A 25,363-nucleotide genomic window follows, 5' to 3' on the forward strand; every position below is an offset into this window, starting at 1 on the left:
AACGCAGATCCGGCTCGGATGGCCCTGTAGGCTCGTTAAAGAGAGGCACCAAAGGAGGCACAAGGTGTGACACCACGTAATGCAGGCCAGGGAAAGCGACAAGCCACACGAGGCTTGGGTGCTTAATTTGTGTGAGAGTGACATTCAAACTGCGGGGATCAGAAAAAATTGGGCCGGCAAAACAATCATGCGGTCTAGAGGCCTAGAGGCCCAGAGGCTTGGATCACTACGTAAACAACATTTGAAGTCTCTTTTTTGCCATCAAGCGAGATGCTGCTACTTGAGTAGTGGGACCTTGTCATTGTTATTTCCGGGTCCCTTGCATTGAAACCTTTTTATTTCACTTTGCGATTGAGAGTCGGCCCCCTACCCTTAGCGCAAGAGAGGGAGAGAGAGTGAGCTGAAAATAGATGTAACTTCAGGTGAACCTCTCACACCATTCGGGTGACGACGTGGAACCTAAAACAATGCCCGAAGCCACCCAACATCTTCACGTATCGGGTTTATTTCTGGTCCCTATATTCAATAGCCGGTAGTAGCAAAAGCGCGTCGAAAGGTAGTGAAGGTGTTTGTGTTAACTTTAGTACCTATGTAGGTGCTACTCTGTCCTTAGTGCTTTCTACTTTGCTGTCTTAGGCATACAGGCGATGCCACTGATATCAACATGATGCAGCCGAGTCGATTATCTGTTGTCTGGCTGGCTAGGTTTATCAGCTTATAGTATGTCGATCAGAAGGCAAGGACAGATCCGCGGAGTTGGCCCCGACTGCTGTGTCTGTGCTTGTACATGTACATGTATCTACCGAGTACTGTAGGTACATACATATGTACATATGTACATATCTAGACACAAGTCTCCGTAACCTTGAAAGTACTCGTACTAGTAGTACTCGGGCGCGGGACACGACGATCCAGAATCCGACACCACTGTCCGACTCTGATTGGTCTAGACGAGGCCGAAGCAAAGGAGGCTGAACGTTGAGGCTCAGAGAAATACACACACACGTACATAAACCCTGGCCATGCGGTTCCCAAAGCGTCCTGTCCCCTCCCCACTCTTATCAAAAGTCCCTTCGCAGCGCCGTGGATCGGTGTTGACGAGGCTCTGTTGCCCCCCTGGACCAGTGGTCTGATCATTTTCTCATCGCTCCCTCATGTTTTCGTGTTCGGGCGACGTCATCAAGGTATGTACCACGGTGGGAGTTACTGCAAGATGCCTCCGCCGGCCAGGGTGGCAGGGTGTTTGGTCATCTGGTTCCACCATAGTCCGCACGGGCGGAACATGTATGCATGTATGTATCTCGGTGTTATTCACACCTATTCTCACTCCCCCGTTACTCTAAATACGCCGCTGGTGTAGTTTTAGTTCCGTGAACGATGGCAAAAAATCCCCAAGATCGCAGATCGAATGCTCGCCTCAGCATGCTCCCAGGAGTAATGACTCTATTAGTTATCGCTTGCATTCGGACCAAAACGTTACGGCACGCTCCCATTTCATCCTCGTTGCACAGGCAAACGGTTCACCCAGGGAATCCAGTATTTCCCATAGAACCGGCTCCTACACTCGCCATCGGAACCTCCTCTTTCATACCAGCTGGCCCCTGTCCATACATCAAAAATTGCAACCCCAGATACGAGTCACAACAAGCCTGGAAGATGCCGCAGAGACGGAAGGGCCACGGCACAAACTCTTTGCTGAGAAAGAAATAACTCATTTTCATCGCGTCACCCGCCAGCCAGTTGATGATGACTGAGAGGCGAAACCCTTTGCAAGACCGGGCGCGGTGGTTCTTGAGAATCTGAGGGATAGGAAGGATGGCTTCGACCGCCAGCCCAACGTAGCCCAGAAAGGTGACGTAAAACGGTGTCCGGGATAGGAAAGGCAGGAAAATATGGATGAAGAGGAGGCTCATGGTAAAGTACAGGAGGAAGACAAAGTACCTGTTTCCCATTCTCCGCTGTCAGCATATCACGCAAAGGAAAGCAAAAGGAGAAGCGTGGAACCGAGCATTTTGAACGGTTAGAGCTTACGGCTTGGTGGCATTCCATTGCCAAAACCCAAATGGTCTCCTTCCCTCCATCAAGAAATCCCACAGGACTCCTTTATTCCCCGGGCTGTTGTGGGTATATCCATGAAATGGGGTATGGTGTATTCCGCCTTTTTCGCTGTCACCAGTTGGTGCCCGGTTGTCTAGCGCGACCTTTAGGAGGATGAGTTGCACAATTATCATGAGCGAAGCTTGGATGAGGAGCGATTTGTCGTAGTAGGCTCCGAACCAATAGAAAACCCTATTTAACGCGCAACGTTGTCAACCCCCTTCTTTTCAAAGTTACATATTCCTGGATTGGATCCCAGGCGCATGAGGGGCAGGAGAGGCGTTGCGCGTACTTGAGAATCGACGCAACCAGCATAATGAGCGGGATATCGAGGGAGAAGCCATCGCAAGATTTTTTCCGATGTATCGACGCGATTTGATCGGCGTAGGATGTAATGGGCGACAAGACTAAACTGTTTCACGGGTATCAATCAGTTCAAACATATATCAAATCAGTACGGCAACAACTCACAATAAGGGCGCAAGATAGTCCACGAGTAACTGGACCAGTCCCCACATCTTGTCGATGTCTACCCAGGCAAGCAAAGAGACAGAGTGGTCTTCTACAGCGACCCCCATTGTCTCCGTTCAGCAAAGGAAAGTCCAGTATTACCGTAGCAGGAAAACGCGGTACGCTGCCCACAAAGGGATATACACACCTTAACAATACATTTGGTAAAAAGAAATAAAAATGGAGGAACAGGCACAGTCAGCGCCGGGGTCTCCGCAAGTGAAATCTGTGGTTCTGTGGTTACTGGGTGACGACGTGATCCGAGAGATCCTGAACTTGGGCAGATGCTGTCCAGGAACAAGTAAAGCGCAGATCAATTGGTACGATGTGATTGGCGGAATGATCGGAGGATCACGTCTCCTCCCAGGTCACGTGTGAGGCAGCCCCCTGTCTGTCTCTCCTGAACTTTTTCGATATCAGTTGGGTTTTTGGTCATCGATGTGCTTAGTCCAGAGCAGTTCATCGCCGTATTTTGGCCTGGAAGGCTCAAATCCCATCTCACATGGATAATTCTATTCTCAGGATTGACAAGAAAGCCAAAAACCGAAGCTGCGTCATAATTGTTCCGAGATCTCGTGGCTCTGGATGCTTATTGTCGCACAAGCCTCGCCGAGCACAATCCTACTTCAGGTTTCCAGTATTATATTATCAATTGATTTGATCATAGTATCACGCAGCTGGTCAAAGAAATCCACATCTCTCGGAGTAACTCTAACAGACTAACTCTAATCCAACTGAAAATGTTAATGGTTATTTTGGGATTCTCTTTCAAGACGACCTCCACGCCACATCATCTCATCACATCGGTACCATTATCTCGGGCTATGACCAGCCTATTCAGGTGGTTTCAGAACCTGGTGGTGCGCGTGAAGGTAAGCGAAAGAACATGTTGAAATAAGCGCCCAGTGGACAATCTGTTTACCGCTGGAATTTAGTCGACCCTTGTCTCGGCCACACCACCGTACAACGCAATGGACTATGGCTTCGTATCGTGCTAGACCTGTGTTCGTATTCCCCCAAGCGTTCGAAACACAACATATTGGAGTCGTGAGCGAAACAAGCAATTCTCTGCGCGGATTGTTCATGATTGAAGAACTGTTTGGGTCATTCAAACCCTGTTCAATCGTGATGTTCTGTCATGTGCTTGGCAGGGCCTGATCTTTCCTTGTCAGTGGCTGAGTTTTGACTACTACTACCTCGTACACCTAAAGCCTGGCCAAATCGCACGCTCAAGATCTTGGAAGGGGCTCTTTTGTTCAGGCGGGCCGCCGAGCTCAACCAAAGTACATACCTACCTGGGGGCCGAATGCTCTCCCGCAATGCATTTTATGGTCCTCCAATGCATTTCCTGCTCTGATCAACCAGTCTAGAGACTTTAAACTCTCCCAAGACGGCGAGACTCTTCCCGTGTTTCGACCCCTGGCTCCCTTTCACCTGCACCAATCAATCTAGAGCAAGCAAAAAGCGCAGGTTCAGCATTTCCTTCATACTTTCTGGGCTGGAACCGCCACAGCTGTGTCAGGAGCTCTGAAAGGTGTGCACTTGCGAGCGAAAGCGACCAAAATCCTGTCCAGGGTCGGGTTAAAAACAGATCAAACTATGGCATTCCTGACTAATTAAGCCGCTCTTGCTTGAGGTCGAGGACAAGACCCAAACTCTCCGTGTTCGAGGATACCGACGCTTGAAAGAGTACATGTCGGACGCCCAATATATGCTACCGATGGCGGCCTCACACCCCTCAATCACTGCCATTCCTGCTGCCAGAGCTTCGTGTGCCCTGCCATCGGCATATCTTCAGCCGGCTCTTTGAGGTCAGGGTATTCAGGCACTGATGGACATAATGCTCTTTTTGCTCTTTTTGGCATTAATCGTGGGCGCCGCCGCTCAAGACCAAGAGAACATCTTCCTCAATCCGCCGACCAACGGGGTCAACAACGATTTCACGCAAAATCCCACCTATGTCCAGGGATCGACCATCACGCTTCAGTGGGAAACGACGTACCCATCAACGGACCTGGTGATCTGGCAGAATGGCAATCCAAATAGTCAGCTCTTGGCAGGTGAGAAGAATACCTTCCCTGAGACTCCTAACGCACGAAATCTTGGGATTGGCTATACTAAGTTGCACGACTGGATTCTATAGCGGGCATCACGACAACGAAACTTAGCTGGACCGTAGGAGCTGGGGCAATCCCGCCCTTTGACCTGAGCGACGGCAGTGTGTTTTTCTTCCAAATGTACAACTCATCAACGTCCACCTTCTTCAGCAGCCATTACTTCAACGTCAGCGATCCGTCGCTAGCTTCAACCACGTCCACCGGTCCCTCGAGCACTACGACACCGCCGCCATCTACATCGACCCGAGCACCGAGTTCGTCAGGGAGCAACTCCTCCACAACATCTAGAGTGACGCCCACGCCGACCGTATCCCCAGAGTCATCCAATGATGGCAGCAGCAGCAGCAGTAGCAATAACGACAACAAACTTGGAATTGGCCTAGGCATTGGGATCGGGGTCTGCGCGTTCCTCATCCTAGTTGCCGGGCTAGTGTGGTACATTTGCAGAAGGCGCCGACGGCAGCAGGAGGCGAAAGGACCACTACTGCCGAAAGCAGTCGAGGCGCCGTCATCAGAGACCGCGTCGGTCTATCCCACCGCCATGAGCTACGGTCACCCACCCTCAGAGCACAGAAGGTACGAACTCGGCTCGACCGCGATGGACCGGACACAGGCGGAACTGGATGGCAGTGGCAGTGGTAGTGGCGGCAGCACGAAGGCTGTGTAGTATAGCGACACCACATCATATCACATCACATTGCAGCACTTCATGTCCTTGGGACGAGTGAGGCACGGACACAGGCAGAGGAGTAGATATGGGATGGCCCGATGATGTATGTACATTATGAGATGTCAAGGAGTTCATACCAACCAAACATGCAAGGATATCATAAGACGGCGGTTTTATTTCTATTCTCTCTCTGACAGCCTTCTGAAATCTATGTACATTATAGTTTGACTTGCGCATTCTCTCATTTACACAAGTTCGAAAAGGCTTCTTTCACACTCATCTTTAGAGAGAAAAAAGCACCCTTGGTTCTTTCAGAGGTGTATTCGGTACATGTACAATATACCTACCTAGACTCATCTGCACGCACTGCTTTAGTCCAAGTTCATCGGGTACGTTCTTCGTACTGTACGTGGCCTCCTTACGTCCATGGCTGGGGTTAGATATGGATGTGCGCCTAGTCGAAAGTAACATGGCATGTGGTCCATAAGTGATAGAGACTCCGTCAGTTGAGTACATATACAGCATAATGTCTGTGTTATGTTTGATTAATCAATCAATCAATCACTTCTTTACGTCAATCATTCATTTCTTATGGAATTTGTGCCTTCCATCTATCTCTTGTTGTAGTGTTATACAGACTTTTTACAAGTCAGTCTTTGGCCTGGAGGAGCTCGCGCTCTCGGGGAACTGCACAGTCCAATCCACGCCAATGCTAGTCCCGGGACTCCTGATCACGGCCCAGGCAGCCTTGTTCCCCTGCGCCGCATGATAACTCATATCGACCTTTCGGTCACCCTTGACCCCGTCCTCTGACACGGTGAGCTCTGTGGTTGACGACCACGCAGCAGGCGCGTTGACCACGATGATCTTCTCAATCTTGACTTCCTTCATCGTCTTCAGATACCCAGCAGTCTTCGGTCCTTTCGTGCCAATGTCGCGGCTCCGAAGAGCTCCATCCCCGAATGAGAACTGGCGATGGATATACGCCCCCTGCTGATACTCAAACGTTTCTCCGTCGTCCACGTACAGCGTGCCCTCTGCTTTCTCACCATGCTTATCCAGAACAACCACAAGAGTGTACGGATCCCACTTCATCAACCCGGAACTCTTTCTTGGTCTGTCTTTCCTGGGAATTATGTGGCCACCTTGCATGAGCAACGGAATCTTGTCCAACGGTGCATCGACCTTGTGCGTCTTAGAACCGCCAGCGTAGATCGTGAAGTCAAAGTAGTCATAGTAATTCTCATCATCCGACAGGTAAATATCCACGCTCTCCCCTCCTTCGACGGTGACGGGTTTTACCAACAAGCCAGTGGAGCCGAGGTACATCTGATCGTCGATGCCAAAACCTCGTTCGTCTGATGGATGAACAAAATACTGGGCTCGCACGATAGGGTGTCCATCTGTGGCGGCCTCATGGAATGCAGTATACCATGCCGGCAGGAGTGAATAGCGTAGTCGCAAGGCCTGGGTCATGATACCGGTGTATGGCTCCCCGAGCATGTAGGGCTCGCGTCTCCGGGTGTCAATATGTGCATGGCCACGCATGAATGGATAGAAAGCCCCAGCTTGGTACCATCTCGTCTGCAGTTCTTTGCTTGGGTTACCAAAGAATCCACCGACATCAGCCCCGGCAAAGGGAAACCCGCCAACCCCTTGATTGAGAATCATCGGGATCGATGCGGCAAGATGTTCCCAATTGGCCTGGTTGTCACCAGTCCACATTGCCGCAGATCTCTGCGAGCCTGCGTAGAACGATCGAGTGAGCACGAATGGCCGCCGAATCTCTCCCTTTTTGCGTTCCAAGAGAGCGTGCCAGGTGGCGTTGTGAAAAGTCATGCCATTGAGGTTGTGTAGGTCTCGGTGCTCCCAGTTGCCGTGGTGTAGGTTATCCCTCGGCATGGTGATTTCCGGGCCATTAAAGACGGATGGCTCATTCATGTCGTTCCACAGCCACACATTTGATTGTGTGCCTTTGAATCGATCGAACGTAAATAGTGATTTCCACCAGGCCCTCGCTGCTGGATTGAAAGCATCGATCCAATGAGAGCTCCCAGGCCAACACCACCCCTCAAAGATGTTGTTCTCCTTGTTCTTCACCGCCAAACCTTTGCTCTTGAGTTCATCCACAACAAAGTATCCCTCCTTGTTCTTGATGTGTGGGTCGATGATGACAACCAGCTTGCGCTCAGTCTCATCAAGCTGCTTCTCCATCGATATGGGATCTGGGAAGTTCAACGGATCCCAGGTGAAATACTTCTTATCGTCCGTATATTCAATATCAAGCCAGATGACATCGTAGGGGATATTGAATTTGTCAAACTTCCGATCAACATCCTTCACGTCCTCGTCGCTGACGTAGTTCCACCTGCATTGATGGTAGGCAAGGGCAAACAATGCGGGCATTGCGGTGTAGCCGGTAAGCTCACCGAATGACTTGGAAACGTCTCCAGGCATGGGACCGAGCATGACAAACACGTCCAGCAGACCGCTTTCAGATATCCAGTGTGTATGGGTGTCTACAACCCCGCCTGTGAGGCCCAGGGTGAGCGGGTTTGTGTCGTGTTTCGACTTGACAATATCCACCCACGTCTCAGCCGCATTCAGCCAGAAGACACCAACTGTTGAGTCCTTTTTATGAGCATGCATGAATGGTATCGATCCGTACAAGGTCATCGGGGAGTCGAGCTCGTATTCGAAGACGTCACTGTTATACATCCGGTATGGTTGGTCGTAGTTCCCATCTCCACCACGGGTCTCCTTCAACGACAAAGGCCCCGCGTGCTCTGGGAGACCGTACACGTGCCCGTAGCCAGGGAAGGTGATATCCAGCGCAACACTTTCCGGTCCCTTGGGCTTCGAGTCAGTGTTACCCCCAAAGCTCTCGTCCCACCAGGTGCCTTCATCTTCCGCTGCTTCGATGGGCTGTGCTTCGGTACTGTTCTCATCCGCAGTAGGTTTCTCAACCTTGGGCCGCCAATGCTCGACATTCAAGAAGCCTCGTCCATTGAACACGACATGTTTCTCTTCACCGGACCAAAACTCTATTCCAAAGGGTGCGTGTCGAATAACCGCCTTGAAGTGGCCGTTGGCTCCCCACGATACTTCTGTAACATCTTTCGATACCTTTTCCATTGAAGCGGTCGTCTGAGGTTGGAGACCGCCTCCGGTAAGGGCCCAGGCAGCGGCTTCATTGTATCTCTCCTTCCTGGCGACACTGCCGTGCCGCAGCTCAATCTCACCTTTCCTCCTCTTTTCTTCGTCGATGGTGACACGAACGTTTCCGTGGTCAAGGAAAGTTATCATTAAGGGCAGTTTGACTGCGTCACCATCGGCCAGCGATTTGATAACGGAGCCATCCATGCGGCCATCCTTGAACTTGATCGAGGCCGCATCCAGTTGGTAAGGAGAGGATTCAGGGTTGCCCTTCTCTGTCATGGAATCCGCAAGAGCTCTATTTCTCTTACAGAAGCCAGACTGGTCACAACGCTTGAAGTCGTGGTGTTTGACCATCACTGTGATCTGTCAACATGTATATCTCACTAGACCGGTTCGCATGTAAACACTTGCCTGCAGGAGACACGAAGAACAACAAAAGCAGAAAGGAGAGGCATGAGATCGGCCACGACGGCGACCTCCTCGAAGACCGAGCCATTCTTGTGACTGAGACTTGTTGAAGGGCCCAGTCTCGCAAAAGGTACCTAAGGTATCCAAGTCAAGGGTTGGGCGTGGTCGTGAGATACTGTGCCAGCAACATGCAAATGTGTCCAGTGTCAATAGGCCCGAGATGTGCCTGGGACTGGTTTAGCTTCGCCCAGAGTTCCTCTCACTAAGCGGACCCCTGCATTGACCCAGGGAGCCACAAGCTTTGCCCCTCCAAACATCACCACTTTTCCCCCCACCCCATGGAACAAATATTTTTGTCCAGTTCTCTTTTCCGTTCACTACACTGCCTTTCTCTCAGTCACTCTATCCTCAGAACCACGCATCTTTCCAACATTTCCAAACGTGCACATCAAAATGTCTTCTAGCGAACAGACGTAAGCACACTACACTGACCAGTGGCTCGGGTCCAACATTAACGTTGTGCAGCTTCATTGCTGTCAAGCCTGATGGCGTTCAGGTAAGAAAAATCCGTCCTTCACGTCAGTATGGTCTTGATATTGACAATACTCACCAGCGTGGCCTTGTTGGCGACATCCTGAGCCGATTCGAGAAGCGCGGGTGAGCGAAACTCTCCATACTGAATAACCAAAAAGAGAAGAGCCAGAGACTAAAGGGCGGTGAAGATACAAGTTGGTTGCCATCAAGATGGTGTCCCCTTCCAAGGAGCACCTCGAGAAGCACTACGAAGACCTCTCGGACAAGCCTTTCTTCAAGGGCCTCGTTAGCTGTATGGAGGCTCTCTACAAGTGGACATCGAATGAGCCGGCTGACAGAATATCGCAGACATGTTGAGCGGTCCGATCGTAGCCATGGTCTGGGAAGGTCGTGACGCTTGCAAGACTGGTCGATGTAAGTTGCCCAAGACCTTGTGGAAGGATGCATAATACTGATTGCGGCTGCAAGCCATCCTCGGTGCCACCAACCCTCTCGCTTCTGCCCCTGGAACAATTCGAGGTGACTATGCTATCGACGTCGGTCGGAATGTCTGCCACGGCTCCGACGGTGTTGAGAGTGCAAAGAAGGAGATTGCACTGTGGTTCAAGCCTGAGGAACTCCAGAGCTGGAAGTCTGCCCAGCATGACTGGATCTACGAGAAGGCATGAACAACCAGTCTCATCAATTCGCACGCGAACTATGCACCTCCGAGCTTGGGCCACTTGGATATGGCGCCTACAACAATGTCAGCGACAGTGATGAGTCCCGAGCGAATATCAAGAGATAGACTTACCGGACCTGAGAAATGAAACAAAATGATGATTGCATTACAGTGTTCTGTTGTTTATTCAGTGTCCCACCAGCTACCACCCCATGATCAAGTCACAGCAAGGTATCATTTCGTTGTTCTTCGAAACAGTGTTTTTGTGGCATTCCCAGCCGGAATGATGGCGATCCGTGCAAACCATGGCGAGCCCCAAACGCTAACGAGGAGGCGCAAAGGCAACAATACTTTCACCAAGGTGTACGCGGTCGCGAACTCGACTACCCATCTTGTGGCGCTTTCTCCTCGATTGAACCACCGCGAGACTGTTTCTTTGTGGCTTTCAAAACTGTGTGCATTGCCCTTCTGTGTCTCCTCTTCAACTCTGATCTCGTCTTTTTCAGTGATCCACCCTTTCTTCCGAAAGTATCGCGCGAACTTCTCCACAGCTGCAGAGATCCAAGCCCCTTCAGCAAAGTAGGGAGGGAGCCAGTTCCAGTAGTGGAAAGCCCCTGCGAGACCGAATAGTGGTATGACCGCTGTTATTTCATGAAGGATAATGAAGGCTGTAATGTGTGACACTGGCGCTTGTCGCAGGCCAGTGACTGTCGGTCGGAGGAACCTCGGGGTGCGTTCAATAAAGCGATCGAAACGAGTTCTGAGGGCAGCTTGGTCGTCTTTGAGCTTCGGTGATCTAGGAGGTTCTGTTTTAGGGGTGGACAGCCAACGCCGCAGAAGAGGATTTCGGGTACGAGGACCGACGGCCCTGCTAAGCGAGTGCTTGAGCATCGTGAGGATGTCAGGTCGCAGTGAAGAAAAACCAGCAACCAGCAACTCATGTTGTCCCTGCGCCGTCCTCGTTGATGGGAATGCACCACCGTAAAATCAACGGTGGATCATATGTAGTAACCTCATTCATGTCGAGATCTCCAACTGTTATCAGTAAAGTCGCTCTTGTCGCTCTCTCACTGTTTTAGACGCCGCTCCTGTCATCACTGGGACATCCATAGTCCTACCCACATCTTGCAGGCAGCCCAGATACATGTCTGGTATGTCCACGCAAGCGACCGCGTAGATGGACAGGCTGAACACGACGAACTCACTCCTAGCGGGAACATTGGCACCAGGCTGAAACGATTCACAATATATATGTTCGATCCGCTTTAGAGTCATCACAGCTGTCCCCTTTGGGCCTCACAAGTCGCAGAATTTTGGAATAAGTACTCTCATCATGGATCAGCTCGTTGCCGAACTGGTGGACCATCTCTGTCTGTTCTTGGATCAAAACTCTCTGTGTTCGTTCCGCCTGACTTGCAAGGCATTTGGCGCCATTGCCGAGGAGCATCTCTTCCGTGACTTCGAGTTTCGTCTCTTCCCCAGTCATCATAGACTTTACCAGCTGGAGCAACTGGCAGCTACGCCCTCGATAGCCTCCCGCCTACGTTGTGTTTCTTTCGAATCTGGTATCCAGCTGGAATACGCCGACTATCGATACTGGCAGGCCGAAGTGTATCACGACAAGCAGAGAGCCTGGGAGCGAAGCCTTGTTGGTGCCACCAGGGACGATTACACGCAGTTTCATGAACGTCTTCAAGCCAGGTTCACCACCGACCTAGCTCGTCGTTACGATCTGTACCGCTGGCATCTCGATCAACAAGCAGCATCCATGGCTGAACCCCGTGTGAGAAATGTCCTCATGCGGGTAATCGGCATGCTCGGGGAGTCAAACTCAGCCCTGCGATTCAAGCTGATCATGGCCGAGCCTCAAATCCGGCTGGAAGAGCTTGAAGCATTCGATCCTGAACAGTACGCAAATGACAAACCCTATGATCCCGATCCGCGGCGCAGAGTTGCAAATCGTCGCCAACACTGCCTGGATCACTTTGTCAATTTCCTCCAGGCCGCGAAGCTTTCGGGCTGTGAAGTGGCCGACCTCACTGCAATCGACATCCCCCAGCAGCTTCTTGCCGTGGGTCCTCTTCATGGATCCCATGTGCTGGAAGAGACTTTTCAGGGTCTGAAGAAACTCCGCATGAAAATCAGTTCCTTTCCCCATAGTGACTGGCTTTCTCGTAGTGGAACTGGACAAATCTATTTTGGCGGGAGGAATGTGGCTGCAAAAAGCCTCAGGGTGTTGTTGAACCAAACCTCGCAGCTGGAGCACTTGGATTTGGAATTCCCAGCTGGGCTCGAGGCCGAGTATTCGTTTGATATTTTTGATAGGACCAACATCGACCGCTTCCCCCGGTTGTGGCTCCCACATCTCAAGTCTCTGACACTCAGTCTTTTCAGGTGTTCCTGGGCAGACTTGAAAGCTTTTTTGGACGAGGGCAGGAATCTTGACTCATTGGTGATGAAGGATTGTCGACTTGAGACAGGGTCGTTGATAGATTTGCTCGAGTATCTGCGCCGGAGACGCCTTGGGAAGGTTCAGCTTCTTGGAAGCTGGTATGTCGATGTAAGTTGGCCCCAAACCCTGGCGCACTTGGATGTGTGCTTTGTGCCAACGAATTTTGTCCTTTTGAAGCCATTTTGTTCATGCTGACAATGCTATAGGAGGACTGTGGTGAATGGCATTCGCACAGTGAGGAAGATTTCACAAGCTGCTTTGCGACAAACTCATATGAGGGTCCCTATGCTCATTCAGGAATGCGGTTGAGGATAGAAGAGTTCATCACCGGCAAGGGAGAGTGTCCCTTGCCACGGTGGGCAACAGAAGATGACCCTCCTCGGCTGTGGGAAATCGAGTCGGATACGAGTTGGCACTTTATTCCGGGACAGCCTCATCGCTAGACACGCGTACTGGTCCAAACGGAACTGCCGTCGGGCAATGCAGGCTGCAAACACGTCGTAAGGCTGTTCTTCACTTACTTCCCCCGTGTCGCTGAGAAGACAACCACATTCATGAATATTGCTCGCCAGGTATTTATGGTTGCTATATATTTCAGTTATCAAAGAACCCCCCTTGTCATTGAAGTTCGCTCGCCAGCGTAAACTTTGCCGATCTCACCAAGTGACTGCTACCGTGGCCTGCTGCATCCACCTCTGGGTGGGTGCTAGGTCTTGGGGATCATCAATTTCCTGCCTTGTTTGGATTGGGTCATACATGTACGAGTGCTTTGGCACAGGTCGAACGCTGCTGCTGGGTGTTTTGACTTCGTCGTGAGTCCATCCCATTCGGCCTTTTGAGGCAACCGTTTCAATGAGATTGGATAACCAAATGTATCAGGGACTGCTCAGCCTCATGAAGCGCAGTCTTGGAGGACTAGACATAGCACGATCGGTACCAATATACCAAAGTCCATATTTGTTTCCAGACTCGAGCATTGAACTGAGTCATGACTAAGCCATGGTGAACTTGTGGCTGTCACCCATGTGCCGACCAATCATAAGATACTGGTGACATGGAGCATCACGTGCGTTCAGCCACACAACCCCAACATGACAACCTACTGTCTTATTGTTTGTTGTCGCCCGTGGTCAATCTTGACTGTAAGATTTTGTTGCTAGGAAATACGCCTTGCCGACTCGCTGCCTTGGCTTCTGTGGATCGGCCGTTTCGGTTGCGAGTAGAGACGGAATGCGCCGCCGCTTCGACGTCTATCAGAACACTATCCCTTCTCCGGACTAATGTCTCCCACACCTGTGCGAGTCGCACATCGGGCACATCGACAAATACCGAGAACCCCCTTGAACATGAGGCAAGTGGTCGAAATGCCTACTGATTCTAGGTAGAGGCGTGATTTGCTGCCTCGCTAGTCGTGAAGTAGCAGTTACATTCAGATGCCTTGTCTTATCACCCTTGGGCAGGCATTCCGCCTTGAGTCTTGGACAGCACTAGCTTAGCAGCGCCCGTTTTGAGGCTTGGATGGCAGTCGACCGGCGTGATGTCGCGTACCTAGCCCATCACTAGCCTTGCGGCGGTTCGCCAGGTTGTCTTGGTTGCCCTCCCATTGTCACTGGCTGAAGAGGTGTTTGTGTTTGCGCACACTGTGCACTAGAGGGGTGGACAATGCAAGAACCCAGTACTCTAGAGTCCGACCGTTCCCAGTACAAGCATTGCGGGCGAGTGCTCATGCGAGGCGTAACAGATTTAAGATGGTGGTCTGCCACTGTTGGGTGAAAGAGGTGGGCTTCTCAATTTCTACGTTGCCTCGACTTCGAGGTCCTGCTGGGAACGCGCAGTATTTGAGGGATTCGTACGACGATTCCGGGTCGAATAAGGCTCAAGCAGCTTTTCCGGATGGCGGCGGGGTCTTTTCTTCATTTCATTGCCCTCCTGGCTGCCTCGACCTTGCTGCTGCACCAATCCGTGGCGCAAAATGTCTCGCTAACGGTCGACGTTGATGCCCTGAATCCTTTAAACACATGTAACCGAGGGTACGGAAAAAGTGAGCTCATACCAAAGATACTAGTCGAAAACAGACTGATCAGGCTCTAGTCGTGACCGTGGACAACAAAGTCTATATCTACGGAGGAGTCAGCATCGTTTTAAACGGCACGACCAACACCTTGTGGATACTCAGTGAGCCCTGGCCCCTCTGCCGTCAAATGGCCTTGAAGTGATGTGATGGAATTTATTGTAGACCGGTACCTTCGCACTGTCGACTTTTCAAGCTCGCGCGATTTGTCCGATCCTTCTCTGATCACGGTCGAACCTCTGCCCGATTTTGTGCCAACTTTTGACGAAGGGGCCTTCTGGGAAGACGGTCGGAAGCTCTATGTGGTGGCTGGTCTGCAGGGATGCTGGTATCACCTCACGGACCAGGGAACGTTCGTGGACTCGGACTGGAGCCTTGCCGAACTGTCGGGCCAAAGCATATACTATTATGATGTTGGGTCGGGCCAATGGTCGGTGGACACTGCGCTGCAGAACAATTCGCAGACGGGTCTTCCGATAGAATCGCCATTTTCCTGGAACTATTACGGGTGGAACTCACGTCGTGCAATAGGTTACGTTCACAACGGCATCAGGGCCGCCGGACACAAGCGCCTCAACCCCAACACCGACGTATACATTCTTGACCCGGGAGTTTACCAAATTGGGGAAAAGTTCATCGCGTCCTTCGACACCACTGACTGGACTTGGACCAACAAGACTATCTCGTCGGACCTTGTGGAGGAGTGGAGTGAACGTGGCAACTTGGTGTTTCTCCCTGGGACCGAGTCAGCCACGGGTGGACTGGCCGTCGCCCTGGGAGGTGACACAAGACCTGTGAGTGCGGTTGCTGATGTCGCGAGACTCTTGAACCCTTGATTGACCCACGTACCGACGCAGAGCACCCAATATTTGAGCTTGAGACGAATTCTCATGTACGATTCCGGGGCAGACGAGTGGTTTGAGCAAGACACCACGGCCGAAGGGGGAACGTATCCCGCGCCAAGAGGCTCCTTCTGTTCTGTCGCCCTGAGCGCGGCGGATGGCAGCAGCCACAATATCTACATATATGGTGGACTGCAAGCCAGCAGCGACGACGCGCTCGGTGATATCTGGATCCTCACGCTGCCGGCCTTCCATTGGATCCCTGTCAGCGCAAGCTCGGTCCCGCGGTCTGCCCCGGCTTGTGGCGTGGTGGCGGATAGGTATCTGGTCACATATGGCGGGATGCTTGAGTCGATCAAATGGCCGATCCCGTCGCGATACGAATGGCCATGCGATCAAGAGCAATCTGGTCTGAGATTGTTCGATATGACACACCTAAATTGGACATCGACTTATGAAGCCCCGCCTCAGGTGTCTTCTGGGACGTCGAATTTATATGCCGTCCCCAGCCAAGTGTACGGCATCATCGGCGGACATGCAAGTGGCGGTGCGACGGTGACGACACCCAGTGGCGGTTTTGGGACGAACACCGCACTAGCCTCGATCTTTGCCAACGCCGTCAAAGTTTCGAGCACTCCTTCCAGTAGCATCAGCACATCTTCGGGTGTTACTCGCACAGGTTCGGTGACAGCTTCGGCCACCACCAGTGCCGCCACAACAGCCGGGTCATCACATTCGAGCCATTCCCATGCCGGAGCGATCGCCGGTGGCGTGGTGGGTGGTGTTGCCGGCCTCGTGATTATCCTTGTTGCCGGATTCTGGTTCCTCCGGCGAAGAAAAAGGAAGAGGGCCATCCCTGCAGCCCCTGAGGCGAGCAAGGACCCCGGCCCACATGAGACGGACGGGATCAGCTTGCGCAAGGCCGACAGCAGTACGGGGAAATACGAGGCTGATGGAAACGCGATGCACGAGGTTGATGGGACTGAGAGGCAAGAAGCTGATGGAAACGAACGGTACGAGGCTGATGGCACGGAGACGACGGCGAGAGCGACGGGTCTGAGAGGGACTCATGAGCTCGAGGCGCCTTTGAGATGAGTTTCCTGGTTGTCGGTTCATGTTATCACGCATGTTATGATAGTATAGTATAGTTAGTTCATGGTCTGGTCATGACACGTCTCACCGCATAGTGTGACTCAGTACATCGCTTCTCTACCCGTAGTGATGAGCCGCGGGTCGTTTGTTATTAGTACCGTGGGTAGCGAGAGTGGAAATGGAGATGGAAATGGAATATGGGGAACTGACCGTGTCTAAGCGTATTGGAACTCTGCCAGATCCATCGACTTCTCCGGGCTGCTTTTATAGTCACCACTTAAACTCCCACCGGAACTCGGTCGTGCTCGGCTAAAGCGGCCACGCAGCTTACTAACAAACCAACCATCAGGCCGGAGCCACGGTGCCAATTGCATCTCCGAGGGTCCCAGGTTCTGACAGAATGCACAGAAACTCCAACCTCGTATTATTTATTCACAAGTCTCGTCTAATGGATATCACAGGGTCTCATAGGGCTAAGCAAAAGGACTAGGTGCTTACAAGAGCCCCCACGCAAAAAAACCTGACTCAACATTCGCCAACGATCGAACCTTTCCACTTCCAGCAACTTTCGCCTTCTTTCGCAGCTAATCAGGTCCTTAAGGCTGGGGGGGGGGGGGGAGTTTCGTCCCCAGAGCATCGTGCCAAATACCAAGTTGCTAGCAAAAGAGGGAGATCAAAAGGAGTAGGTGGTCGATGGATTTGTGGATGGCCTGATAATAAGAGTTAGTAACAAACCAACCGACCAACCAGGAGGAGGTATGAATTTCTGGAATGGGATATGGTATGATATGATATATTATGGACTCGGTATGCTCTACCCGACTCGTATAAAGAGCCGATACAGTCTCTCTTTTTTATTTCTTACAGAGAGAAGGACTTGTGACTTTTGGCCTCGGAATATATACAAACAGCTTGACAGCTTGACAGTTTGACAGACAGACGCACAGAGTTCTGTACCTGGCAAGTCTAACCCTTCACAGACCCAATATTCTGTATGATGCCATAATCACATCGAGGCTAATTCTGCAAACTCCAGACAATTCTTCGCTATTATTACCACCACCACTACCACCAACACCAACTATTCCATTCCATCCACACCCACGCGGCTTGAAACGGCGACAAAACAAGTCCTGATAGTCCTCATACTTTTTGGGTTGCTACCCGTTCAGGAGCGTGATTGTGGTTGTGATTTTTGATTGTGGAATCTGGCATGATCGTGCGAAACACTCGCGCCTCTTGATTTGTCGTCGTCCTGTTGGTGTCTCGAGCTATTGTTGGTCAAAACTTGGTTACTGCCCCTCTTTGAGGATTCGGCTCCGCAACCAAAACACGACATGTCGGACAAATCGTCGTCGTCGCCGTCACCGAATTGGCTGGCGAAGCTAAGACGGTCGCCCCGTGAGTATTCAATTTTTTCTTCCTTTTCTCCCGAAACAGGCAGTTGGGTGTGCATGGATGCGTGTCTGACCCCATGTATACCTAACTGAGGCGGTTGATCACAATTTCGTTTGATGATTGGATCAATGTCGATGGATCATGAATCAATGAATCAAACCCAGAGTTTCAAATGCTAGCCTGCCATACTAGCTATGCTCTCCATCGTTAACATCCCCGATCGTCCCCTTTGCAGCTCTAATATGGACTGTCTACTACCAACTAGTTGTAACTAATCTCTTCAAATACCACCAGAACCAAAAGCGGCCGAGAAGACGAAACCAGCCGAAGGTGGTGATCCGGAGCCGGATGCCAAAGCGAGAAGACGTGAGCAAGTCAGACGAGCGCAGAGGTGAGGCTATTTTGATTGTCAGGCACCACCGCCATTCCTGGGACAGCGGCGACACCAATGTATCAGTGGCTATCGGGATATATGATAAGTTTAGATGATCTGACACGAAACCCCAACACATAACAGAACCCATCGAGACCGAAAAGCCACATATGTCAAGACGCTGGAAGCCGAAGTGGCCAAACTGCGAGCCCGCGATTCGGCGCACGAGGCCCAACTCCAAGCGTGCCGCCACGCCATCCGCCGCCTCAAGGATCTGATCAAGTATCACAAGATCCCCCTGCCGTTGGATTTGGCATCAGATCCCCAGATCCAGAGCCCGCAGGCCACCATCGAGCTCCTCGGCCTTCCGGATTCCCGGACGCAGCACATTCGTGCCCACCTGCCGCCCGAGACCGAGTCGGGATTTGTCGCACCACAGAATATATTAACCTCGTCCGACCTCTCTCACTACGGCACCCTCCATTCCGGCTCGACCAGTTGTTCCAGCGATCTCTTCTCTGGCTTGACCATCAGCGACCCTCCAACCAGTCTCCACGCACCCAGCATCTACTCTCAAGCCACAAGCTCTGGTCTCCCGCCGCCACCCCCGATTTCTACCCCCATGCAGCACCCGCAAGGGCTCGGCGCGACGCAGGTGGGAGTCGACTTTGTTCTTGCTCTGGAACATGTCTGTCTAGGCCACCACGCCGCACACGCCGCCGCGGACGACGGCTCGGGCCACGAACTGATGCTCATGTCGCCGATCATGTGGCATTCGCCCGCGCGTGGGCCAAGCACCACCGTCTCCGCACAACACCATTCTACAACAGCACCAGACGTCACGACAGCGACCGGCCTGCCCAGCGGAACGAGATGGAGCGTCCCGGCCGTGGAATTGGAAAAGTTGCTGGACTTCTCGGACAAGCTCTCCCTAGACGGGGAGATCACACCGGTAGAAGCGTGGCAGAGGGTTCGCCAGCATCCGAATTTTGGCGACTTGACCAGAGACGGGCTCGAGGCGCTCAAGGCGACGTTGTTGCCTGAGGTCCAGTGTTACGGGTGAGCAGCCCCCCCTTTTTCCCCGCCCTATTCCCGCTCGATCATCTCCTTTATTGCTGGTGTTATTGGCAAGCCAAACCAGTCCACGCCCAACCCTCTTCTAAGAAATCAAATAAAGAGACTGTATAAAGCGGACCTGATACACCATCTGTCTGGATTTCCTTCAAGAGCGTGTACTGTGTATTGTGTACTGTGTCGCCTGGTGCGGCACCCACAAAATGGTTATGGTTATGGTGATAGATGACACGATATTCTTCCCGCCGTTCTAAAGTCCTTGATGGTTAATTAATTCGTCTTTTCGCGACTCTTTTGCAGATTCGGCGCTGTCATCGACGAGGCCTATTTCGAGTCACTACTCCAGCAAGCGCTTGGGAGCGGGACGAGGACAGGAGGAACGACAGGGACGGGGCCTGGCTCGTTGTAACTCGGATGGATATGGATATGGACATGGTCGTGTCAGCGGGTCCCATCCTTGTCCTTGTCCTTGTTAACAATCGCGCTCTCGTTCTCGTTCCCGTTCCCATTCCCGGTGTCTCTCGGTCTCACTCTCGCTCTCAGTCTCGCAGTCACACTCGTCTACCTACCTAGAGTCGCCAACCACGTCATATCTCCGCGGTACCCTGCCTGACACGTGCGAACAACCGGGGACGAATAAGGGCGAGAATCTTACAGTATCCTTTGACGAACGAATCGGCAGATCAACAAACTAAGCGGCCAACCAGCCGACCATGCAAGGTAACCCAGATAGATACCTATCTTTCTTCGAACTCGGCTGTTTACTCACTTACCTACTCACCCACCTATCTATTTTCTACGTACGATCCCCTCCTCCACAGCGATGACTTCCTCCTCCCGCACCCGACCATCACACAAGTAGACATGTCGTACGTACCCGAGTCTCGACACGTTCGAGCACCGTACGGTACGCCACTTTATGGCCCGGCGGAAAGATATGAGGTAAGAGGTGGGAGGTAGAAAGAAGAATCGAATATGTCCAGGTTACACGTTCTCCAGAGAAAGAGGGAAACGTACTCATACATACGTCCAGTGGGGGAGATTTGTCAATGGGAAAGGAGTAAAGGGACAACGGGACCGGGGGTGGGGGGTTAAAGAGAAACCAATGGATGATCTGCTGGTAATAATGGGGAAACGAGGGAGAGAGGAACTCTGGTAGAGAAATGAAGGGATGCGAAGATCGGAACAAGGACATGCGGTACGAGGTATTGTGTAGATGTGCGTCTGCGTGCATATCTGTCCTGTTTCTGTTTCTGTGTATCCGTATGAGAATGTATCTGTGTCTGTATCTCTAGCGTATCTACCTAGTATACCCACCCAATTTCCAGGCCCGTTTGATCACATCATCATTCCCACACTATGGCCACCACGAGGTGCCCAGGCTACTAACTAACCAAACAACTAGTTAGCGAGGCACTGCTAGGTAAGATATCGAGTACTCGGTACTCGGTACGAGGTAAATATCTCCCAGTTCAAAACCGTCTCTAGTCCAGGGGCCCCGCCGTAGCCTCAGCCTGAGGTATACATAATAAAGGGATGACACGTCGAGTGTGAGACATAAGACATACTCGTATGTTGTAGCATGAAGAAAACAGTGACACTCCAACGTTGAGTTTCACACGACCAAAGTACTGCGACAACCAAATCTCAGATTCAGGATATCAAAAGGTCGCCGTCAACAAATATATCGACCCTGACAAGGTACTCGGTATCATACAGTCACCAGTGCAAGACGCCGACACTCTCCGGTTTCCATTGCAAACCAACGCCGGCTCCACCGGTTCAGTCGCGATGGAATGTTTCCTCCATATTATCCAACAACAAAGACTACACGCAGCAGCGGCTAGTCAAGCACTCCATTTCCTCAAGTTCCTCAAATCCTCCAAGGTGTGTTTGATTGTTACAATATCCAGTCCCCGTCTCCCAACTTTTGCATATGTCCCTGGGGTTTGCCGTCACATTTCCAGATCAAAGCACATCTCAACAAATGTCTCGTCAAATATATGTCCAGTGCTCACATATCCCATGCGCTATTGACGCCTCCACCCGGAGCAAATGGCCCGGTCATATTCTCCCAAGTGGCAGATCCAAATATATCCGCAACATTGTAGTCCATGTTCCCCCAAAACATGGGATCCGAGTACTCTTGTAAGTTCGTGTTGCTTCCGTCACCTCCCATAGCACCAATCCCCGATTGCCCTGGGAGATTCATGTTCATGGTTGATTGCGCAAACGCCAAGTCCTGCGGAGTAGCATATACAGCACTGCCGATGCCAGGATTGAATTGAGGCTGTGTGGTCGGTTGACCGCGGTCCCAATTCGAAAAGTCAAACGTGGAGAGGCTGCCCGTTGGGTTGGTGAGGGCTGAGGGGTTGCTGGGGTCGAACGTCGTCGAGGGTGTCCATGTTTGCGTGCTGTTGGGCGTCGAAGCTTGAGGTTTTAGCCGCGACTGAGAATTGTTTCCAGCTGCAGTCGAGTTATACCCTTGGATCGGCGAACTGGTCGTGGATTCGGCGACAGAGGACTTTCGCGGGCTTGCGTCTTCGTTGCCACTGGTGGTGCGCTGCCTTTTTCGAGATGGCTGATCAAATTCAACAGGCATACTCTGCGGCGATTGATCCGGCTTAGGAACGGTCAGGAACCCATTGACCGACGCTTTTCGTGATTGGATGTTAATGAGGAGGAGGCTCAGCACTTTGTGGCAATTTTGCACCGTGTACCATCTGATATTCATGCTTTCCAGCAGATGCAAGCACGCTTGCATGTCACTCAGTGCTCGTGCTTTGGCGTATTTGCCCAGTTGGCAGGCAAAGGCAATAATGAGACCAGACATCCATGCTGCAGACAGCAGACCAGGCAGAAACATGGACTGGCCGTGTTTTTTATGCGCTCTCAGACCAGCTACAATCCCTCGCGAAGCTCGAATGCACACCTGGAGACCGTGTTGGAATTCAGGGGTTGACTGGTCCAGGGAAAGGCGAGGCCGATTCACCAAAAGGAGCAGCCGGTGGTACAGAATCTTGAAAAAGCTTGCAAGATGTTGTTGTGGAGGAGGGAGAGGAGACGAATCGGAGCCATTTCCTGTAGCTCCATTATTTCCGTTAGCTGCCGACGCGGTTGGATGGGTGTTCGCGTCGCTCGATTCATGGTTGGTCCTCTCGTGGCCAGCCTCGACCTCTCCACTCAAAAATCCAGGAAGATCATTCCACCACGTCTCAATATCACTGGTAAGGCGGAGAATCTGTTCGTGCTTGGGAAAGCGGTGATTGATGCTTTTGTGGAAAACTTCGATGATCTGGCCTGTCAACTTGCCCCATTGCACATAGGCAGTTAGAGCAGCCTCTCGTAGTCGCTTCTCTTGAGCCTCAGGTCCGTCATTGTCAGCCTGCGCCACGCGTGGGTCATCCTGGATCGCACGTGGAGGTGGCATGTGCATGCTCATGTCCCCCTCGGGATTGGGCATTAGATCTCGTGCATGAGCCTTGTGAAGCTCTGGACCGGATAAACAGACATCAATGTCATCGTCTTGTATCACGTTGGGATCGCCCAGACTCAAATTGCAATGTCGGTCCAGAGCATATGCCGACCAAAATATCCGTTTGCGGATCTCACACTCTTCGAGAGATAGTTGGGCATAGCGCAGCGGACATCGGTGAAGGCCGGCATGATAGATCAGTTTGATAATGATTCCAGCAACCGTGCTGGCTTGGCGAATAGCCAGGGTTGCGGTCAGGTAGAGTTCGGCAGCGAGGATGGCTTGTATAGTGGCCAGATCATGGTCCATCGCCAAGCACCCTGCCACTCGACACACATCGGCGGTGGACTTGACGCGCGATTCCATGGGAAGATGAATATCACTCCGATCCAGGGAGGCGATATTGATGATCAACTGAAATGTCAGTAACTTCCGCAGGTCCGTGTGAGCAGGACTATCCTTGGTCGGTTTCGAAGGACGGCGCTGTGACGCATATATCGTCTCCATGTCTTTGATAAAACTAGGTCCGTGGAGAAAGGGGAAAAGCGGGTGCCAGACGGTAAAGAAAGAGGTGACCAATTCGATGGCGATCTTCTTTGCCGGGGGCTTACCCAGAGCCGAGGCCAGCGTCTGAAAAAACTGATCTGAAGAACTTGGGCCCTCATAGAGGGGACCATTGTACGAACGACCCTCAGCGTCCTCACCAGTGAGAATGTCTTCGCTCGCGGGGACGGGGTTTGCGCCTCCTAGATTCGAAGACGCAAAGGCTGCAGAAAAGGCTCGCCGCACGGTGTTGACGAAATACACGCCGGAAGAACTGCCCAGCCAAGCAGTGCCATGATTACCGAGCTTTTTCAGAGTGCCAATCTCTGATGTGTGAGTTGGACGCTCTTCAGGGTGAGCATCGCTGTCCGACTCATTGGTGACGGCAGTTCCGGACGTCGACGAAGGCACCGCGGGAGGCGTGGGCTGGCCGACGCTGGGGGACGGATTATTGCTGACAGTCGATCGTGGAGTCATTTTAGCTGGCGCCGAAATGGACTGAGATTAAAGCTGAAAGACGATGATGCTCTACTGCAAGATGGGATTTTGCGCCGACATGGTCGTTGCACTGATTGATGGTCACAGAAAGGCTCAGTCTGGGTCGATGGCTGAAGATTAGGATATGGATAGGACTAGATCAATGGTGTTGTCTGCGAAAGTGGTAGAAGTGCGCGCATGTGGGTGTGAGGCCGGCCGGATATGCGGTGTGTGATGTGTTATCGGGAGGGGTGGCAGGGAGAGTCGTAGGCGGCCAGCGATAATAAGAAGTAGTAGCAATAGTGGCAGCGACACTGACGATCGACAGAAGACAAGGTCGACAAGAACTAATTAGCAAGAAATGCGGGCGTTGATCTGTGGTCGTTGGGCGAGAAAAAGCTAGGGTGGAAAATTATGAGGGCGAGATTGGGATGGCGGGAGTGGGGAGGAACTCGAGGTCGCGCGAGAGCTGAAGGGCAGCAGCTAGCTAGAGAGAAATAGCGAATATGAGAAGAAATAGATGGTGGGAAGAGGTGGAAAGAAGACGAATCAGAACAGCAGAAAGAGGCTGATGGAAGGGCTGCGTGGCTGGCCCAGAAGTTTAGTAACATCAGGCTTGGGAGGTGGGAAATCGAGGGGGAAATAAGCGGTTTGTCTTTTGATTACTTTTCTTTTGCTGTTGAAGAGGAGAAGAAAACTGAAGCGAAAAGTCAGTCAGTCAAAGTCAGCGTCAAGGAGCAGGAGGAGCAAAAAAGGGAAAAGGGTCGCGGACAGTGGCGCTGGTGGTAGCCAAGTCAAGGAGTGCAAGGGGACTCGTACTCGTAGTTCCAGGGCCCCTAACAGACCCCCCAGGCATTGACTCGACCTCTTCAACCATCAGGCTGGTTAAAGCTCCCGCCCCGGATGTGACGCCTGAAAATCACGCAATGAAACCTCAGGCCCTCGACAACCTCGAGGCAATGACTGTGTCAGACAGGAAAATGGCATTGACACCTCGAGCCGACTACTTACTACTCCTCTGCGTCAGACCGGCCAGTCCCAAACATGACGTCGGCTGAGTAACACTCTTTTGCCCTCGCGGCGGTGCCTGTGGTGCCTGCGATCACTGATCCCTATCCGTCTGGGGTTTCTTTCTTCCTCCAGGCACCTGAACCTGACTTATCAACCAAGTTGTTTTCACTTCTCCCATGTGCAGTTTTGTCTGTGTTTACATCATTTACGTGCGGAAAACACCGAATACCATATTTTCGCGTTTTCCGCATATCCAGCATCCTCAAAGTCCTGCATCTTCCCCTCCCTTCGGCCGTTAAAGTGGTGCGACGGCGAACATGGACCTGGCTTGACCGACATCTGTCTTACCTGCACCCTCTGCTTTCAGTCTTCGGTCATCAAGAATATTTGCCTGAGGTC

At 51.9% G+C, this 25,363-nt stretch overlaps 9 protein-coding genes across 9 annotated transcripts; 5 read left to right on the forward strand and 4 right to left on the reverse strand.

Moving 5' to 3' along the window:
* Positions 1 to 1,520: 1,520 nt before the first annotated feature.
* On the reverse strand, positions 1,521 to 2,675 carry AYO21_00568 (hypothetical protein; the record flags this gene model as incomplete). The annotated part of the gene is made up of 4 exons (XM_022650558.1): positions 1,521 to 1,941; positions 2,032 to 2,289; positions 2,390 to 2,509; positions 2,569 to 2,675. 4 exons carry the CDS (start codon positions 2,673 to 2,675, stop codon positions 1,521 to 1,523), a joined length of 906 nt encoding a protein of 301 aa, XP_022517172.1.
* Positions 2,676 to 4,447: 1,772 nt separating this feature from the next.
* On the forward strand, positions 4,448 to 5,391 carry AYO21_00569 (hypothetical protein; the record flags this gene model as incomplete). Its single annotated transcript, XM_022650559.1, has 2 exons — positions 4,448 to 4,667; positions 4,751 to 5,391. The coding sequence occupies 2 exons, from the start codon at positions 4,448 to 4,450 to the stop codon at positions 5,389 to 5,391; spliced, it is 861 nt and encodes a 286-aa protein (XP_022517173.1).
* Positions 5,392 to 6,036: 645 nt separating this feature from the next.
* AYO21_00570 (hypothetical protein) lies at positions 6,037 to 8,832 on the reverse strand (the record flags this gene model as incomplete). The annotated part of the gene is made up of 1 exon (XM_022650560.1): positions 6,037 to 8,832. One exon carries the CDS (start codon positions 8,830 to 8,832, stop codon positions 6,037 to 6,039), a length of 2,796 nt encoding a protein of 931 aa, XP_022517174.1.
* Positions 8,833 to 9,414: 582 nt separating this feature from the next.
* Positions 9,415 to 10,163, forward strand: AYO21_00571 (nucleoside diphosphate kinase; the record flags this gene model as incomplete). Its single annotated transcript, XM_022650561.1, has 6 exons — positions 9,415 to 9,434; positions 9,487 to 9,517; positions 9,575 to 9,618; positions 9,684 to 9,787; positions 9,844 to 9,909; positions 9,964 to 10,163. 6 exons carry the CDS (start codon positions 9,415 to 9,417, stop codon positions 10,161 to 10,163), a joined length of 465 nt encoding a protein of 154 aa, XP_022517175.1.
* A 227-nt stretch (positions 10,164 to 10,390) lies between these two features.
* Positions 10,391 to 11,047, reverse strand: AYO21_00572 (hypothetical protein; the record flags this gene model as incomplete). Its single annotated transcript, XM_022650562.1, has 1 exon — positions 10,391 to 11,047. The coding sequence occupies one exon, from the start codon at positions 11,045 to 11,047 to the stop codon at positions 10,391 to 10,393; it is 657 nt and encodes a 218-aa protein (XP_022517176.1).
* A 442-nt stretch (positions 11,048 to 11,489) lies between these two features.
* AYO21_00573 (hypothetical protein) lies at positions 11,490 to 13,051 on the forward strand (the record flags this gene model as incomplete). The annotated part of the gene is made up of 2 exons (XM_022650563.1): positions 11,490 to 12,716; positions 12,815 to 13,051. 2 exons carry the CDS (start codon positions 11,490 to 11,492, stop codon positions 13,049 to 13,051), a joined length of 1,464 nt encoding a protein of 487 aa, XP_022517177.1.
* Positions 13,052 to 14,501: 1,450 nt separating this feature from the next.
* AYO21_00574 (hypothetical protein) lies at positions 14,502 to 16,616 on the forward strand (the record flags this gene model as incomplete). The annotated part of the gene is made up of 4 exons (XM_022650564.1): positions 14,502 to 14,649; positions 14,700 to 14,783; positions 14,845 to 15,473; positions 15,537 to 16,616. 4 exons carry the CDS (start codon positions 14,502 to 14,504, stop codon positions 16,614 to 16,616), a joined length of 1,941 nt encoding a protein of 646 aa, XP_022517178.1.
* A 1,334-nt stretch (positions 16,617 to 17,950) lies between these two features.
* On the forward strand, positions 17,951 to 19,447 carry AYO21_00575 (hypothetical protein; the record flags this gene model as incomplete). Its single annotated transcript, XM_022650565.1, has 3 exons — positions 17,951 to 18,014; positions 18,306 to 18,402; positions 18,529 to 19,447. The coding sequence occupies 3 exons, from the start codon at positions 17,951 to 17,953 to the stop codon at positions 19,445 to 19,447; spliced, it is 1,080 nt and encodes a 359-aa protein (XP_022517179.1).
* A 2,025-nt stretch (positions 19,448 to 21,472) lies between these two features.
* Positions 21,473 to 23,953, reverse strand: AYO21_00576 (hypothetical protein; the record flags this gene model as incomplete). The annotated part of the gene is made up of 1 exon (XM_022650566.1): positions 21,473 to 23,953. One exon carries the CDS (start codon positions 23,951 to 23,953, stop codon positions 21,473 to 21,475), a length of 2,481 nt encoding a protein of 826 aa, XP_022517180.1.
* Positions 23,954 to 25,363: the final 1,410 nt, after the last annotated feature.

This window comes from Fonsecaea monophora, assembly GCF_001642475.1.
Source record: "Fonsecaea monophora strain CBS 269.37 chromosome Unknown Scaff2, whole genome shotgun sequence".
Lineage (NCBI taxonomy): Eukaryota > Fungi > Ascomycota > Eurotiomycetes > Chaetothyriales > Herpotrichiellaceae > Fonsecaea > Fonsecaea monophora.